Source organism: Molossus molossus, unplaced genomic scaffold, assembly GCF_014108415.1.
Source record: "Molossus molossus isolate mMolMol1 unplaced genomic scaffold, mMolMol1.p scaffold_m16_p_4, whole genome shotgun sequence".
NCBI lineage: Eukaryota > Metazoa > Chordata > Mammalia > Chiroptera > Molossidae > Molossus > Molossus molossus.
The window spans coordinates 26,394,439-26,411,699 of record NW_023425377.1 but is presented as its reverse complement, the minus strand read 5'-3'; the positions used below and the strand labels follow the sequence as shown (position 1 = coordinate 26,411,699).

The following is a 17,261-nucleotide window of genomic DNA, read 5'->3' as shown; positions in this document are numbered from 1 at the left end:
TAGTCTCTCTCTTTTCCTCTTAACCACACAGCATCTTGGCACAATGGTCTTTTTCTGCTGTTGTACAGCTTGGCCTTATCTGTGGACTACTGGGGAATCCTGTGTGGTATTCTTTTGGGGCACCTTCCCCATAGCTTCTTTCCTTGGCATTTTAGCACCCAAACTCTGATCTTTGCTGCTTCTAGCTCATTTGGACTGTTGTACTCTGCTTGAACACTGGCTTTCTGTACCTTGGGAAATTGTCCCAAGACAGGGCAATGAGGCTTATCTCAGTTTTACTCCACCTGTTGTCTACTGCTTGAAATCAGGTACCTTATACATTTTGCCCCGTTTAATAGTTGCTTATGGAAGGAGAGCTAATTCAATAAAAGTTATTCCATCACGGCTGGAAGCAGGACTCAGCCTCATCTTAGAATGGAGCTAGATGAGCTCTTAAGTCTCTTTGTTGTTGTTAATCCTCACCTGAGCATATTTTTGTATTGATTTTTTTTTTTTTTTTTAGTGGAAGGGAGGGAGGGAAGGGAGGTGAGAGAGAGAGAAACATCGATGTGAGAGGGGCACATTGACTGGTTACCTCCCACACGCGCCTGACCAGGGCCAGGGATGTAACATTCGACCTAGGCATGTGCCCTTGACTGGGAATCGAACCTGTGACCCTTTGGTGTGCAGGCCAATGCTCTAACCATTGCCTGAAATCAGCCAGGGCTTAAGTCCCTTGAAGCACACGCATTCTTTGCTCTTTGATATGTGGATCCTTCTATCACCATTCTGATAGTAAACAAATCTCTAACCACATTTTTACCCTTTAGACCCTTCTACTTTATATAGCTCATTGTTCACTGTTTAAGCAGATGTTGGGGCTCAGTGTCTCTTTGGCACACATTCTTGCTGGGAAAATGGTATCTTTTGCTGTACCTTTCGACAAGCAGAAATGGCTCTACCAAAATTAGCACACTTGCCATTTTGTTACAGAGCAACTTTTAGTGAATTTGCAGCCAAGCATGCTAAAGATTCAAGATTCAAAGCGATTGAAAAGATGAAAGATCGAGAAGCCTTGTTTAATGAATTTGTGGCAGCTGCAAGGAAGAAAGAGAAAGAAGATTCGAAGACCAGAGGTGAGAAGGTAAGATGGTTTTAGTTCCAGTGGTGTGATTGATGTTGAGTGCTGTGTTTCTAGTCTCACTCATGAGCATAAGTAACAGGATCCCACATTTACTGTCTAGCCTTCTAAGTTGACTTTTATAATTTTTTATAAATTTCTGTTCTATCAGTTTACTTCCATAATGCTTATTTTGGTAGCTTCATTAAACCACATAGGTTTGCTTTAAATTTTATCAATACTGAGATTTCCGATATACTGAGAACTGTTTATTAGGCTTGTCTGTTCACTGGCCAGCTAAGTGCCTGCTAAGATTTTAAGATTAGTTTATAGATGGTAACATTTAAGTTTCAAAACCTTCTTATCTTTTTTGCCCTCTAAAAGCATTTTAATGACTTTTTAATCTTTTAGTAAACATATCTTACATATAAATTATTGCTTATCAGAATTAAATGTCAGCCATTAAAGATTAATGAATTCCAAATGTCATTTGATAGCAGTGTCAGGAGTGGAGAGCAGCTCACCACCGGGGAGGCTGACTGGTAGGGAGATGGCACCAGTGGTGTGTGAGCCATCAAAACACGCAGCCACTGCCCTTCGTGTCCCTGGATGCTTTGTCGATGGCGGGAAAACCTCTGAAGCCTAATCATTCCTGACATTTAGAATTGCCTCTTGTTCCAGGAAGTTAAAATATTATGAATTCTGTTAAATGTTGTTAAGGAAGTAATACCACTCTTGTTGGGAAGAAGCTTCTTTCATTGAAAATAGCAAAAGTATTAAATGAAATAGCTTTTGTCAGAAATATCTGAAATTTCCTGATTTATTGGGCTTTAAAGGTAGATTTTTCCAGAATTATTTCATATTAACATTGTTTTTTGTAAAATGATTATGCTTTTCAGAGGAAATGTACAAAATTGAATTCTGCATGGTGTATTAGAAATATTAATGAATTTTATTACTTTTGACTTCAGTAATAACTTATTTGATTAAAGAAAAGCAAGTAAAAAGATGGTTGATATTGTATGGTTTATATGATTACTTTTATAAAAATTGAATGTTTTTCTCTTTGTATTTGAAATTAATGCTTTTTCCCCCTAAACACTTTTTTATGTAACTATTTTATGTATTCTGTTTTATAACAAGTGGATAGACTTTACAGTTTTGTGCTGTGCGGCCTGTCAATCGGTTCAGTCTGACAGCTGTCAATCACTGATATGCAAAGCATTATGGGATTCCCTAGTGAGGAAAGAATTGGTATCTCTCTGTGGTGACTTTAGCCTCCTGTAGTTCCGGTACTTTACATTTTTTTAGTCTTTTTCCTTATAAAGTTATGAGTTGTGCCCAGAATGTGTTAATTAAAATAAGAAATGGACATTAATATATTCAGCTTTATTTCCTTTTGGTTGTAAAATTTTAATTCTTTGTATTGTACCACTACTAAATTTAAAAATAAAGTGAAACTTTCTCAGCCAGTTTAAAGAATGCAAAATCAATTACTAACTAGGCCATGAATGCAGAACATTTTAAAGTAAGGGTTTAAATATAGTATATGTTATATTCACATTCCAAGAAGTGTTTGGTCAATGAAGTTTATAACATTCTTCATGATTTTGACTGTATGTTCTTGTGAAATATATTTATAAAACATAAATATAATGTTTATTTTGTTTTGTTTTTAAATCACATTTTAACCACGTAGAATTAAAGAGTAAGATCAGTACCAGTATCATGCTGATATGTTGGAGTTTCTTTCCTTATTGTTGTGATTCTCTAACAGAATCAGTAGTTACATAGTAAAAGTTTAAAGGTAACTACCTGATAAGCCAAAAGCCTGTGAAGGACATTGACTTTCAGTGAAATCCTTTGTTTTCCTCCGGTAGTAGGCATCTTCAAGCTTAAAGGATGGAATTATTTTCATGTCGCCTTCATTGGTAATTTTTCAGTTAAATTTAAATAATGCCCCCAAAACTCTATTTTTATTAGACTATTTTGTTTTCCAAAGTAGTTACCCTCAAATTTTTGTTTATTATAATTTATTTATTATTATAACAAATTTTTATAAAATTGTGGTTCATATAATTTACCTTTTGGAACAACACATTTGAAGTTACACATAATGGAGTTAATCTTTTTATGAAATTGGCGTTTTTCTCTCTTCCCTCTTTCAAATTTCCTGCTGAACAATTTAAGTGTTTTTGTTATTGTACATAAGGCTAAGGAGACTATTTTTCTCCCTGTTAAATTAAACAGCCTAGATGGTAAGGCACTTTCATGTTTGGAGAGAAAGTTTTATTTAGTTTACTTTGGCTATACATCACACGTTTTTAAAACTTTGATAATTTTGACTTTATAGGCTTTGTGTTTGGCATTTGAATATTATTTTAAGTTAATATATTTTCTATGCCTTAGAAAGATTTCTATTTGTTTTTGTTCTTGTTTTTAATCCTCATCTGAGGATATTTATCCATTGATTTTTGTTTTTTGAGAGAGAGGAAGAGAGGAAGGGAGAGAGAGAGAAACATCGATGTGAGAGAGACACATAGTTGCCTCCCACAGGACCCTGACCAAGGCCGGGGATTGAACCTGCAACCCAGGTACATGCCCCTGACCAGAACTGAACCCAAGACCCTTCAGTCTGAGGTCCGATGCTCTAACCACTGAGCAAACCCACCAGGGCAAGATTTCTATTGGATACAACTTACATGTTTTTATTTAACATGAATTTTATGAATTTTGCCTTCTAGTTATCACATGCTTCTAGGAATTTGGTATTCATCATGTCAGATACAAAGTAGACAAGATGAACAGTAAATTTATGTCTGCAAATGCTGGGTTTATGAGTATTTCTCATTAATCCAAACAAAGGCAAGAGCCAGGTCGAGTGGGCAAATTTACAGCTGATTAGTTCTTATCATTTAAAAAATTTTCTAATGTAGAAACAGTTTCTTATAACCTTACAGGTATTTTCTAGAAAGGACATAACCTCCCTTTTAACCCTCTAATAGGAGAAATGAGGTTATAGGGGAACGAGAGGGTTGGAATAGGCAAAGTAATGATTCATTTATTTTATGCCCACACATTTAAAATTATGGTTCCATTCCTAATTTTTTTATTCCCTTGGTTAGGAGGGAAGGCAGCATATTTAATCTCTATGGGGAGAAGAGTTTCTTGACATGATCAGAAACCTCTGCTGAAATTACTTTGGCTACCTTGGGTATCTTATTCTCTGGGAGGAGAACAACATGATTTAGATGAGACTAAACTTGAAAACAGATCCTCAAAGGAGCATAAAAATAAATGCCTCATTTATAACTTTCTTTCCCTATTTAAAAAAAAATATTATAAATATAGTTTGGGAGAGGGTTTCTAAGTATTACATATTTTGCTATTTAAGGGTTAATATTACTTAATACCTTCACTGTATTATAACTCAGCACTTCAGTTGTTAATTATGTTATTTCATAAACACATATTCTGAGTTGTATAAAGGCACACATGTTCAATGGCTGAAAAGTACAGAAAGTCTAAATGCAGTTATTTTTAGTAATGATTAATTAATTACGACCAGAAATTCTATAATTTTCTTGTATATAAGGGTAAAAACATTGCTCTTTTTTAAAACTAAAATATAAAAATTTAACTTATCTTTTTGTTTTTAGATATTTGACAGTTTTTGGTTTGTAATGAATAACTGGCTATTTGTGCTCAACTGTTTCTAAATTTTTCTATTAATTTTAACAAACAAAAATTGTATTCATTTACTTTTTAAAATAAATAATTCTTACCAGCTTTATGTTACAGTATTTTCTGTCAGTTATAAGCTGGTTCTTAGTTAAAAATAAATGCAAATTCATATTTCTTACAAAAAAAATAGCAGTTCTGAGATGAAATGTTATGAACAACATAAAAGTTTTTTCTATATTTGATTAATTTTATTGGAAAATGATTTATCTTAAATTAGGTGTATTTTAAATGATAGCATATGTGTGTTTTGATTTTTATATTTCTCATGAAAGAGCAATTTTGATACTCTCTTTTACTAAAATTTATTCTACCCTAAATAAGTGCATTTAAAAAGTTACTCTAATTTTTAGGGTAAGTGAACATTTTTTTTTAGTTGTTAGCATTTAGTATGAGGAATTTCTCATTGTCTTTCCTTCATCTTGTTTTGAAATGTAGATTAAAGCGGATTTCTTTGAACTATTATCTAATCATCACCTGGACAGTCAGTCTCGATGGAGCAAAGTAAAAGACAAAGTAGAAAGCGATCCACGCTACAAAGCTGTGGACAGCTCATCCATGAGAGAAGACCTCTTCAAACAGTACATTGAAAAGATAGCCAAGGTAACCACGGGACTCGCTTGTACTGTGACCACAGAAGAGTAAAAATCTGTAATTGCCTTGTAATGGTTTTCTCTGCTCTCTGGGGGTTTGGGATTTTTCTTGTTGATATCCTTAAGAATCTCTAGTAGCTGATTTGGAAATGAGGTACAGTATTTAGATATATGGTATTCTTGGTAAAATGTAGGTGTGAAATTCTGTATTTGGCAGACTTGGTTATTTTGTGGAGACATTTTGATGCTGTTGGTAAACAGGATAATATAATTTCACTTTTACAGAACTTAGACTCAGAAAAAGAAAAGGAGCTTGAAAGGCAAGCCCGCATTGAGGCCAGCCTCCGGGAACGAGAAAGAGAGGTTCAGAAGGCTCGGTCAGAACAAACGAAAGAGATAGATCGTGAGCGGGAGCAGCACAAACGGGAGGAAGCTATCCAGAACTTCAAGGCGCTTCTGTCTGACATGGTATTTACTCCTCTCCCACTGTGTTTTCTGAGAAGTGCTGGTGTTCGCACTCCCTTACATTACCTCATGGCGAACATTTTAATATTCTTTACATTGACTCTGAGGGATACAATTTGGTAAGTTATTTAGAAAGCATTTTACAACTGAGTACTTGGTATTAGCCCTGTTGGAATAGGCAGACCTTAGTTATTTAATATTTTCAAAAGTGAGATGATTTGTATAGATGAAAATCCATAATCCTTTATTGTCAAAGCTTTATTTTTATTGGTCTTGATGAAAGTCATCTTAAAGTCACACAGGCCATAGTACGAAACAAAGCGTGCTGACGGAGAGAGATAGAGAAACATCGATGTGAGAGGGAGACATCAGTCCGTTGCCTCCCTTACACACCCCGGCCAGGGATTGAACCCTTGACCCTTCAGTGCATGGGATGACACTCCAACCCTCTGAGCCACACCAGCCGGGGCATAACTGACCCTTTTTGTTGACGATTTAGGGTCATCATTGTGATGAGCAGTTATTGTCCACGTTGATGGTATGAAAAGTAGGACTGGAGAAGTACTGACCCCAGGAGATACCCTGGAACTTTCTTGAAATACTTGTGCATTACCCAGGGTTGCCGAGTTCTGTAGGGTATGCTATCCCTGCTGTGAAGACCCCAGGTGCTCTGCTGTTCCACTTGTGTTTCTCCTCCTTTGTCGCCATCTTTCCTGCTATTTCTTTTCTCTCTGTCAGTGGGGCTTTTCAAACCACTCCTGTTGGGTCTTCAGATTTCTTCCTTTGCTTCTGCTGATCAGGTCTCAGCTTCCTCTGTTTCTTCTCTAGGCAGTCGGGAGTTGTTTCCTCATTTCTCTCCCTATCTCTGCATCCCCAAAATTCATCTTTATTGCAACCACAGAAATCTTTGTAAAAGGAAAATCTGATTTCGTGACTCTCCCGGTACCTGTACAAGGTCAAGGTCCTCCTTACTCTTAGCAGTTGCCTACATAATCAAATTCAGTCTCCTTAGCGTAATATAAAAGACTGTTCGTTCCTTGACTCTCCCACCTTCATATCACCTTACCTGCTTTGCTTTCCTTTCCTTTCTTGACCCCTAGTTAGGATCTAGCCTTGCTGAACTTAACCTTTAATGAGCCATACTTCCATTTAACAAATCCTGCCATTGCTCCTGCCAGTCCCTCCACCTAAAATGCTTTTAGACTTCCCACCTTGGTGGCAAACTTCCTCATTCTTCAAGAGCATAGTCACGTACCTCATCCATGAGGCTGATCCCGACCCACCTGGGCAGATGTGATCTCACTGTTCTTTTATTACCCCTGTGCTCAGCATACACCTCCGCAGCACTCACTGCTGTTACACCGCAGTTGTTGGCTCACATGCCTGCCTTCCTAAAACAAGTGAGCCCTTTAAAGGAAGGGATAGCATGTTATTTATTTTATATTCTCAGTGCCAACCATAGTAATTGCGTGACACTTTAGATACTTGATTAATGTTGAAGAAATGTTTTTCTATTTTCCTTTTTTCTTACCTTTCTGTCTTTTCAGCCTCCCATATTTCTTAGCAGCAATGTGACTTAACTGCTAATGTCATAACCAGCAACGGAGCATACCTTTCTACTGGTTGGTGAACCAGCTAGACCTGTCTGGGTGTCTGTTATCTGGTCTTCTTAACTAAGTTAATTCTTCTTATGCTTGGAAGTGTCAGTTCCAGTATGTAGTTGATAAGTCCAAATTTGAGCTCAAAATTTGTTGAGTGTTTTTTTGTTTGTTTGTTTTTTTCTTTATTGATTTTAGAGAGGGGAAGGGAGAGATAGAAACATTGATGGGAGAGAACATCGATTGGCCACCTCCTGCATGCCCCCCACTGGGGATTGGGCCCACAGCCTGGGCATGTGCCCTGACCAGGAATCGAACCAGTGACCTCTTGGTGCATGGGTTGACGCTCAGCCACTGAACCATACCGGCCAGGCACTTTTTTTTTTCCTGTGAGCTGTTTGGTGGCACGTTAAGACGATGTATTTCTTATTTTATGCGTATCCATCCTCTTCTACTAGAAGTTGGTAAGATGTTAAATAGAGGGCATAAGGACTGTTAACATGATTAGGGACCACAGCTGATGGGGGATATCTTCTCTTCATCCTTCCCCACCTCTGAACCCATATTCAATAGCTTAGGTGAGCTCTGGGAGGTAAGATCTGTGGCTTAAAGAAGCAGATTTTCAGTCACTGCTTAACTAGGATGAAGTCACCAGAAGCTTCTTGTATTAAATGTATCATTCCTAAACAAATGAGCCTTTATTGTTGAAGTGTGAAAAGATAAGTCTGGTGATAGGTACAGTTCTCTGTTTCAGGTTCGTTCTTCAGACGTGTCCTGGTCTGACACTCGGAGGACCCTCCGGAAAGATCACCGCTGGGAGTCGGGGTCCTTGTTGGAGAGAGAGGAGAAAGAGAAGCTTTTTAACGAACACATTGAAGCACTTACCAAAAAGAAGAGGGAGCACTTTAGGCAACTTCTGGATGAAACTTCTGCAGTAAGAGTCTCTTACTTTTTCTATTTTAATCTATAAGAATCTTTGTTAATAATTCCAAAAAGGAAAATTTTGATATTATTTTTAGTGTCATGGTCTTTAGGTCCATTACTGGAATTCATGAGTTATGCCACTTCTATACATTTTTCAAGTTCATATCTGTTCTTGTGGCTGTTCAGAATGTCCTTAGCTGTGTGATCATTGACCCCTCCTGATAATCAATTTAATCAATTCCGTCTCACACTCCATTTTGAACTTGGCGTCACAGCCCCCTCGTATGGCAGTGTGTACACTCTGTTGTCCAGGTTTCGCTCCTGTTGACCTGCTCTCTTTTGGTGATGATTTCTTCAGAATTTATGGTGCTGCCCCTGGACATATACGGGGTTTGCAGGTGATTGTCTTAGGCCACCTTGAAAGTGTGGCCATGAAAATAACTCTTGTGGCATTAAAGCTGCTTCCTGTCCTAACTAGTCCAGTGACACTTGGGCCTCACAGGGCAGGGAGTATGGCTGTTTGCCATGAGTGCTGCAGTCTGACCCCTCAGTAAAAGTGAGCTAGATTTATGTCTTTACTCCCTTGTCTTTTCAAAGATCACCTTAACATCCACCTGGAAAGAAGTAAAAAAAATCATTAAGGAAGATCCTCGGTGCATTAAGTTCTCCTCCAGCGACAGGGTAAGAGGATTTTGTCTGAGTTTTATTGTCTCTTTATAAATATTAATTGGGCGCTTAATCAGCAGCACTAGTGTCTTTACCAAATTTAAGCTGATGGTTTTAAGTGAATAACTTTTAAGTATATGAGAAATCTGAATTTTAAGTTCAAATTTTCTTTCTTACGTGATATATTGATGGAAACTTTAAAAAGCAAAGATCCTTGGGGTTAAAGCTGTGTTTTGGGACTTTAGAGATTTATCGAAGCCGTAGGTTTAGTTTATTGCATAGTCAGGTTCCGCTACATAGGTATGTCCAGGCTGGCAGGCACTGGGCTGTCAAAGCGCCTGGCTCTGAACTACGTCAGCAGAACACCCTGCGTGATCTCTAGTCCTGAGACTTTGGAGGAACCTCAGTGTGCGAAGTTTGTGAGCTGAACCCTGTTCGGGTGCTCTGACTCCTGCATGGGAACACGCTCGATTAGGGTCTGAAACCGTGAGTGACGTCGAGGACGTGTCGCCCACTGCAGTCCATTCTGTCCCTTGGCCTCGCGTTTGTTCTCTTCCCACCATTCTCCTTTCCTGAGGGCTTCTCTAGGAGAGTCCAGAACTCACAGATCTGGTATTTCTCCTCTCAAACACTATTAGGGTGTTTCAGAGGTGTGGACCACAAACTACACGGGGCTGAGTTAGAGTGGCAGACTGACAGCTAGGAGACCCAGGTTCTGCTTCTAACTTTTCTGATTGTTTAGAATTGATAATAAAGTCCTTTTTTTAAAGCCCAAAGAGTTATATCTGTCATAACTATTACTAGAAAAGCTAAGTGTTCAGTATAACTTAGTTCTGAATGTTATGGTTGGTGTACCCATCAATTAGACCACATCAGTGTCTTTGTGCTTGAAGATGTAAATACAGTCCACAGGAAATGCACATTTCTTTATTTTTTATGAGTATCTGTCTACCACTTGAGGTTGTTAGAAAGATTAGACGGAATAGCCTCATAAAACCCTCAGCATGGTGTAGCATATAGCAAACCCTCAAGTTTTAGCTATGACTAATACATGGTTCTGCATTTTTGCTTTCCTTTTGTCTTAAAAATGTACATTGCAGATTTTGCATTTTAAGGGTGCTATATGAACACAAATAAATGTAAATGTACTGTATTGCTCTTTTCTGTAGAATTTTCTAGCTTATGATGTAACTAACAAATTACTGGTTTTATAAATGATTGATAGTAATTTTTGAATTAGTGGACTTTTCCTTTTTTTCCCTCTAATCTTACTGTCTTTTTGCAGAAAAAACAAAGGGAGTTCGAAGAATACATCAGAGACAAATACATCACTGCCAAAGCTGACTTCAGGACGCTTTTGAAAGAGACCAAATTTATAACATATAGGTGTGTGCACTGGAATGTTTCATGTCGACAGTTACGGTCTTGACTAGTCCTACTCTGATGGCCAGAGCATACTTTGCATTCACACACATTTGGACATTATTAATTTTGAAGGCTAAGAAGCCAACTTTTATCAAAGGCCAAAGACAGCCAGCTCATTTCTACCTTCCTTTTTGTTTTTGTTTTTTAAAGAAAGGGCCCAGATGTCAATTCTTATTTTGTGTTACCCACCCATCCAGTTTTTTAAACAGACTGTTGTTTTCACTTCACTGCTTTTTCAGGAGTGCCCCAACTACCTAAGAGTTACGTTTCATGACGGGACTATTAAATTACCTTCACCTCCTCTGAAGACTGTGCAGTGTTTCTGAACCATTCTGAAGCTTTTAAATCATCTAAGCTCAGCAAAAACATTGTTTTTTTCTCAGAAGAAAGTAGTTTGCTGGATACTTTTAAATAAAAAATTTAAATGATAAAATCAGAGCTTTAAAACAAGATTTCCCTGTAACATACCCAGTTGTCCCCCAGCCCCAACGATTTCCCCTCCAGAGAACAGTTTGACATTGCTTAGTAATCGGTGAGGAAGCCACTGTTTCACGCTCCAGCTTTTCTTCCTTTAAGAGAGAAATTTGAAGCATTTTAATGAAGGGTATGTGCACGGGAGGATAGATAGTGCTGAGGGTGTGGTTTTTAGGTATTTTGTCATTGGATTTTTTGGTCAGGATCCTTAATGTTTTGCATCAGCTTGGGCTTTTAAATTAGATGTGAAGTAAGACTTCTTTCTACATTTTTGTAGTTAATTTAGTGAAAGATGTGAAAGTGAAAGCTTGTGAAAGATGCTGGGATTGGCAGCCCCGCAGACTGAAGTCCTCTGTTCATCCACAGAACAGGTACAGCACGGGCAAGATTTACCCACCCACCCTCAGCCCTGATCTGGAGGGACCACCAGTAGGGGTGGGAGGGTAATTCAGCTTCTGAGGCCCTTTCACTCCTTGGAGTCTTTGCTGAGGCGACTTACAAAGGTGACCACTGCAGTGAAATTTTTCTTAAAAAAAAAAGTGGAAACACAATTAGGAACTAGATGGACATTTCCAGCTCATATATGAAAGACCTGTGAACAGCAGTCAGTAATTCTAGGAATTCTTTTCTTATTTCAGATCCAAAAAGCTAATCCAGGAATCCGATCAGCACCTGAAAGATGTAGAAAAAATTTTGCAGAACGACAAACGGTATCTAGTACTAGACTGTGTGCCAGAGGAGAGGCGTAAACTGATCGTGGCGTACGTGGATGACCTGGACCGCCGGGGTCCACCCCCACCTCCCACGGCGTCAGAGCCCACCCGACGATCCACAAAATAATTCTGCATACTCTTCCACGGGGTATCTATTAATTCAAAATGCTTGCATGAGCCAATTTTCAGGTGTTTTACATGTATGTGCATTAGTCAAACTATTGCAAAACCATCTGACGAACAGAAGGAGAAGCATTCGTGAACAGTTGCTGAACAGAGAACACTTGGGAAATATTTATGCTTTTCTTTGTGTGGCATGACTGACATACATACTCAAATATAGGCTGTCTCTAGTAAATCTAAAACCTTGAAGCTAAAAATCATCCTTTTATGAGATGTGGAAGTCAGTGACTCTTGGTGACGTTCTTTCTAGCAGTGTTACACATGCAAGACAAAAGAGCATTTGTGGTTTGAACTTGCAAGATACAAATACCACAGACTCCAAGAAAACCTAAGTTGGGGTTTGTTTTGTTTTGATTTTGTTTTTTAAAGCGGGTAAAAGAGAAAACACTGAAAATTGAATTCTTATCTTCCAGAGGTTAAGATTATTATAATGGACATACTTTTACCTTTGTCTCTAAAGAACACTTTAGTTTTATTTGTTCACTTATGTGCTTTGATTATCCCCTCTGAATTATAGGCCAAGTCTTGTTTAGCCTAAGAGAAGATTTATGTAGTAATTTCTTCTCAGGTATGGAACTATGGTCATAACTAACATGTTGGCCAGAATAGAACTGCTGGTTAAACACATTCGCCATTAAGTGATCTTTATCAATATTCTGGATTAGACAACAGATTACCTTTCTGGGTGTTCCTTGTAAACTGTACTCCTGTTTGAATGTTAAACTTTTGTTTCTAAAGTTTAATTTTAAGATGTTTGAATGTTCAGTTTATGTATTTGAACTACAATAAACCAACCCTTTTATATATGTGGATTGTATATGATTATGTTACATAATTTATAAAAACATTTTTTAAACCTGTTCTTAAATGCAGCAGCAAATGTAATTTGGTACCAAAAAAATTGACTTAAGTCTTGGATATCACCTAGTTTTGAAAGGCTTGAATATAATAATAAAATATATGCAGTGTAAAAGGGAGGGGATTTGTAAAGAAACATTTCGGTGCTCAGTTTATTAGCAGTATCTTACTGCTTTGTAGCAAGAAGCTGATTTTTGTTTCCTTGTCTTGCCTTTTATAGTAACAACAGCAGGTAGTGGTCGCTGGCGTCCTTGCAGCGTGCCGCGTGCGCCGTCCCGCGAGCCTCGCCGTGGGCTCCCGCCTGCCTGTAGCTTTGCCCCCCAGTTTAAAGAGATCCTTCTATTTCATCTCTTCATAGCTTCCTACTTTCAGTGTAACACAAATAAAATGTTTAGAAAAATACATGTCAATAGGATAATCCATTTTTTCTTGTAATGTTGCACATACTGTGAGTGTACGAAAACCTTAAAAAGAAGGAATACCAACAGATCCATATTTATATGTTATGTGCACTGACACACACACTTTCCCATCTGGGTTACTTAGTACTTAGCTTAAATATATTATATTATATTATATGCCACTAAGACGGTATGTAGTGACCTGGAATTGATTCTTTCACTAAGGTCTTAACCTGTAAAATTGCTAATTAACAAGACATTTCTTCTTTTCCCCCTTCTCTGTTTTTGAAGTTCATTTTCATAAATGTATTAAGTGATTTTTAAGTTCTGTGAGGAGTGAAATGGAAACATTTGACAGAAGGAACACACGGTGACGGGAACATGACTGTCCTAGGAAGGTGCAGCTACTGCAGGCTCTTCCCTGAGCCGCGGTGTCCCGCTGCCCCCGCAGTAGGTCCGGGAAGACGCTGGGCCAGGTCTCACTTCCTACTGTGGTAAAGGATTTGGGATTGATTGCTCATATAAACTGCAAATCAGACTTCTCTGTGCAGATTTCTTTAGGATCAAGTCAGGACTTTGTGTTCTGTTCTTAATGAATGGGTTGTTGTAATTACAGTTTCACTATCCACACCTTGATTTGCTGCTTATCAGCAAACTCTTTAAAAAATAATTCAGTTGTGACTCTGAGACCTGTGTTAAGGTCTGACCCGCTCCCCCCCCCCCCAGCCCCACTGTGCCAAATGATGATTTTGAAAGGAGCATTCAAAACAAAGACTTTAATTCTCCAAAACTATCTGAAGTGAGACAATTGTTATATGTAAGTTAAAATATCAAGCACTGACCTCTTAATTCAACATTTACTATATATAATGTACATAAAATTTTTTGACTCAGTTCATCACAGGCAGTTTTAAAGGTAATCCCTTTGTATAGCTATCTTATTACAAAAAACAATATTTTGGATACTTAGGTTAAATTGTACTTTGTGATCATGTGAGCCTTAGAATAAAATTTGTAATGAACCAAATAAATAAAAAACAGTCCTACCTTGTGTGTTAAAACAAAGCATGATCATTTGTTAAGGAAAAAATCCATAGACTGAACATTTAAAAAAATAAAATTCCATCCACAGCATATATTTTTTTATTTCAAATTCTTCATTGCTTGCCTTAGAGAAAGTCGTCCGTCTGTTCCCCACCCCACCCCCACCCCGAGCAAGTCCTTTAGTGAAAATGCCCCCGAGTTCCATTACAGAGTAATCAAGAACCATGGACACATGTCCTTATATTTAAGGGGGGGGGGGGGATGTATATCAGAATCATGTTTGTTGCGGTGTGCTTTCACTTGCTGTACAGTGAACAGTTACTGCCTGTTCAAGCTGTATGGTAATATGTTTGGAAACACAAAATTTAATTTTCTGCATTGCCCTTGTTTTTGTTTTTTTCTTGTTACTTTCGCTCATCTTTATATCTTAAAAACTCAGGCACTGTAAAAGTTGTGCAAGGTTCAAGTTCAATGTTATGGTACATTTAATGCCATTTAACAAGAAAGTTTGTCTCTATCCCCCTTTTATAATTATTTTCGGTGATTGCCTTCAGTAATTGATACCTATATCATTAGCCATAGCTTATCATTTATCTTGAGAGAGAGGAGATATTGGGAGGAACAGATTGATTTCAGCTTGTAGAAGAGTAACTGTCCCTGTATTTGGGGAGAGAAATAAGGGAAGTTTTTTTAAGTTCTCCATATCAGAATATAGAGTGTCATGCTGGGCTGCTAAAATCCAGACTTAGAAACTGAAGACTCACTGAGGTGGCGTTAAAAAGATGAAGTTTGAATTTACTTAAAATTGGCCCAAATAAGCTATGATTTGAAGTTAGCCTAGAATTGGAATAAGGTGCAGTTCCTTATTCTGCAACCTTCAGTCTTAGAATTTCTGTACAGATTTTTATCGAATAAATTTACTTTAAGCAAATGAAGGTAACGGAAGTTATTCCTCGTTAGTATGTTAAAGACAAAATCTCAGTATGTGAACATCGATTTTGAGTTTTGGTTAAGTGAAATAAAGTTTCATGGGTGAAGTTAGGGCCAAGCCGGCTCGAGAAACTAAAGGGAAAGGGGGTTCATCTTTGGACAGATAAGCTTCACTCCAGCCGGTACAGGGCAGGTCCTGAAGAGAAGCCAGTGTGGCCACTGGGAGCAAAGACAATATAGCTGGGCTTCCCAGTCACTTGTAGCAACACCTTGCAGCCCATTCTCTGGGCAGCCAGGCTTTAATTCTGAAACATAATCACTGCTCCTCACATGGTGTTCTACTTCCCACATTGCACATTTTGAAAATGCAGACTGTGAAGCAAATTCTGTCATTTCTAAAGTTAATGAGTTTATCATGTTTTATATGGTAAAGTCAGCCACACTGATAAGCAGCAGGACAAGTAAATACAATAATCACAATTTGTTTTGCTTTGAAACTTAGTCATGTATCACAGTCTCTTGATCTTCATGTTCCCAGGGAATAGGGTCATTGTCTTGCACATTAGGGTTTGTGTCCCTCTCGTGCCAAAACTGCTCTACATCGGGGAGGATGGGAATCTCTGCCTTCTCAGTTTTCTCTTTTCTGGAGGAGGGAGAGCCAGTTTTCTCTTTCTCTGGTATGGATACTGGGGACTCTGGAGAGGGAACATTGTCAGGAAGGACCTCTGAGTTACCAGCTGGTGATTCCTGAGCCCCTGAGGCAGCTGCATGCCTTTTGGTTATCATCCATTTCCATAAGCCTTTCACGCCTTCCTTGAACTCCCCTGACATCACTAGGAAAATGAGAGGATTTGCTGAAGAGATGGAAAACATCAGGACTTGAGACAGGGCTATAAAACCCTGTGGTGGGGCTGCGCCTCCAGCCTTCGGGTGCCATACCCACAGCCAAGCTATCCACGCAGGGAGCCACAGGACAGCCGAGGTGATGGCAATGCTCAGCAACATCACCGTGAGTTGCTTTGAGCGCATCTGGTTTCTAAGATTTTGAGTCTTAGTTCCTCGTTTTTGACATCGGCCGTAAGCTCTCCAGAAATAAAAGCTGGCCAAGAGTAACGGGAGGAAAAATACCAGGAGAGGGTAGAGCTTACCAAACACGGACAGGAACACCTTGGCTGCAGCAGGTACATCCACGAGGCACATTTCCACTCCCGCGTGGAGCCTGGTGGTGGTGAAGAGGCATTCTGGCAGGGGAAGCAGGCTAGCCACAGCCCAGATGGCCACCAGCACTGACCAGATGGTGCAGCTGTGGATACTCACTTGCTTGGCTGGGTCGCTTGCATACATGAAGCATACTTTGGCCACTGCAACGATGGTCAGGCTCTTGGCTGCCATGCACGTGTGGACGAACCAGTCAGAGGACTTGCAGACAAACCAGCCTAGATCCCAAACACCTCTGGAGTACGCTGCAGCTCGGACAGGCGCAGAAAACAGCAGGAGAGAGAGATCCGCCAGGCTGAGATTCAGAATCATGGAGTGGATCAGGGATGGCTTTCCTTTCCAAGCACTGTGAAGGAGGATGCCAATCACACACAGGTTCCCCACGAAGCCCACCAGGCAGACAGCCACCAGGAGAGCCGGGACTACGGTCCTCCAGTCCTTGGAGTCAGAGGGCAGGTACCCTCCGGCAAAGTGGAGGTGTGCAAAGGACACGTTCATGGTGCTGGAGTTGGAGTCTGCAGAGGCGGCTGCCAGCATCACCTTTGCCATCCAGCGCCTTCTTACAGAAGCTAGCTGCTTTGTGTCTCTCTGCCTTGGCTCCTCTGCATAGGAAATAAATATGCTGTCGTCAGTGTCAAATGACACCTCTGGACCCTCCCCCTGCTTAGTTTCTGAGGGCAGGATGTGGAAGAAGGTTGACTGCTAAGCTCTTCTGTGCTGCATGGAATGTAGGTTGACTGCCTGAAGGGCGGGCAGCAGGGTGCATGGTCGCTGCTCATTAGCAAGTCTAATATCAAAGTGTCAGCCCCATGGAGAAAAAAATCCCAATCCACCCATAAATGATAAATGAGGAGAACATACATGCAAGTGGGATAGGTTCCTGGGCAGGAGGGCACTAGAGCCAGTGCAGGCAATTATTTTCAACCAGC

General features: G+C 39.3%; 2 protein-coding genes across 5 annotated transcripts in view; one reads left to right on the top strand and one right to left on the bottom strand.

Annotated features, from left to right (window-relative positions):
- The window catches only part of TCERG1 (transcription elongation regulator 1), a 67,238-nt gene extending 54,556 nt beyond the window's left edge, over nt 1-12,682 (top strand). For 3 of the 4 annotated variants that reach the window (XM_036282309.1, XM_036282311.1, XM_036282308.1), the window contains 7 exons: nt 973-1,123; nt 5,279-5,443; nt 5,719-5,901; nt 8,251-8,430; nt 9,018-9,101; nt 10,372-10,472; nt 11,624-12,682. In XM_036282309.1, the coding sequence (XP_036138202.1) occupies nt 973-1,123; nt 5,279-5,443; nt 5,719-5,901; nt 8,251-8,430; nt 9,018-9,101; nt 10,372-10,472; nt 11,624-11,825 (1,066 nt within the window). In that variant the 3' untranslated portion in view covers nt 11,826-12,682. Of the gene's footprint in view, nt 1-972; nt 1,124-5,278; nt 5,444-5,718; nt 5,902-8,250; nt 8,431-9,017; nt 9,102-10,371; nt 10,473-11,262; nt 11,357-11,623 lie in introns of all 4 variants that reach the window. The other variant, XR_004962046.1, reaches the window with a different exon arrangement.
- A 2,930-nt stretch (nt 12,683-15,612) lies between these two features.
- GPR151 (G protein-coupled receptor 151) lies at nt 15,613-16,881 on the bottom strand. Its single transcript, XM_036281636.1, has one exon. The coding sequence runs from the start codon at nt 16,879-16,881 to the stop codon at nt 15,613-15,615; it is 1,269 nt and encodes a 422-aa protein (XP_036137529.1).
- Nucleotides 16,882-17,261: the final 380 nt, after the last annotated feature.

Excerpts from the sequence above, each read along its gene's own strand:
- GPR151 (XM_036281636.1), bottom strand. The coding sequence starts at position 16,881 with ATGGCAAAGGTGATGCTGGCAGCCGCCTCTGCAGACTCCAACTCCAGC.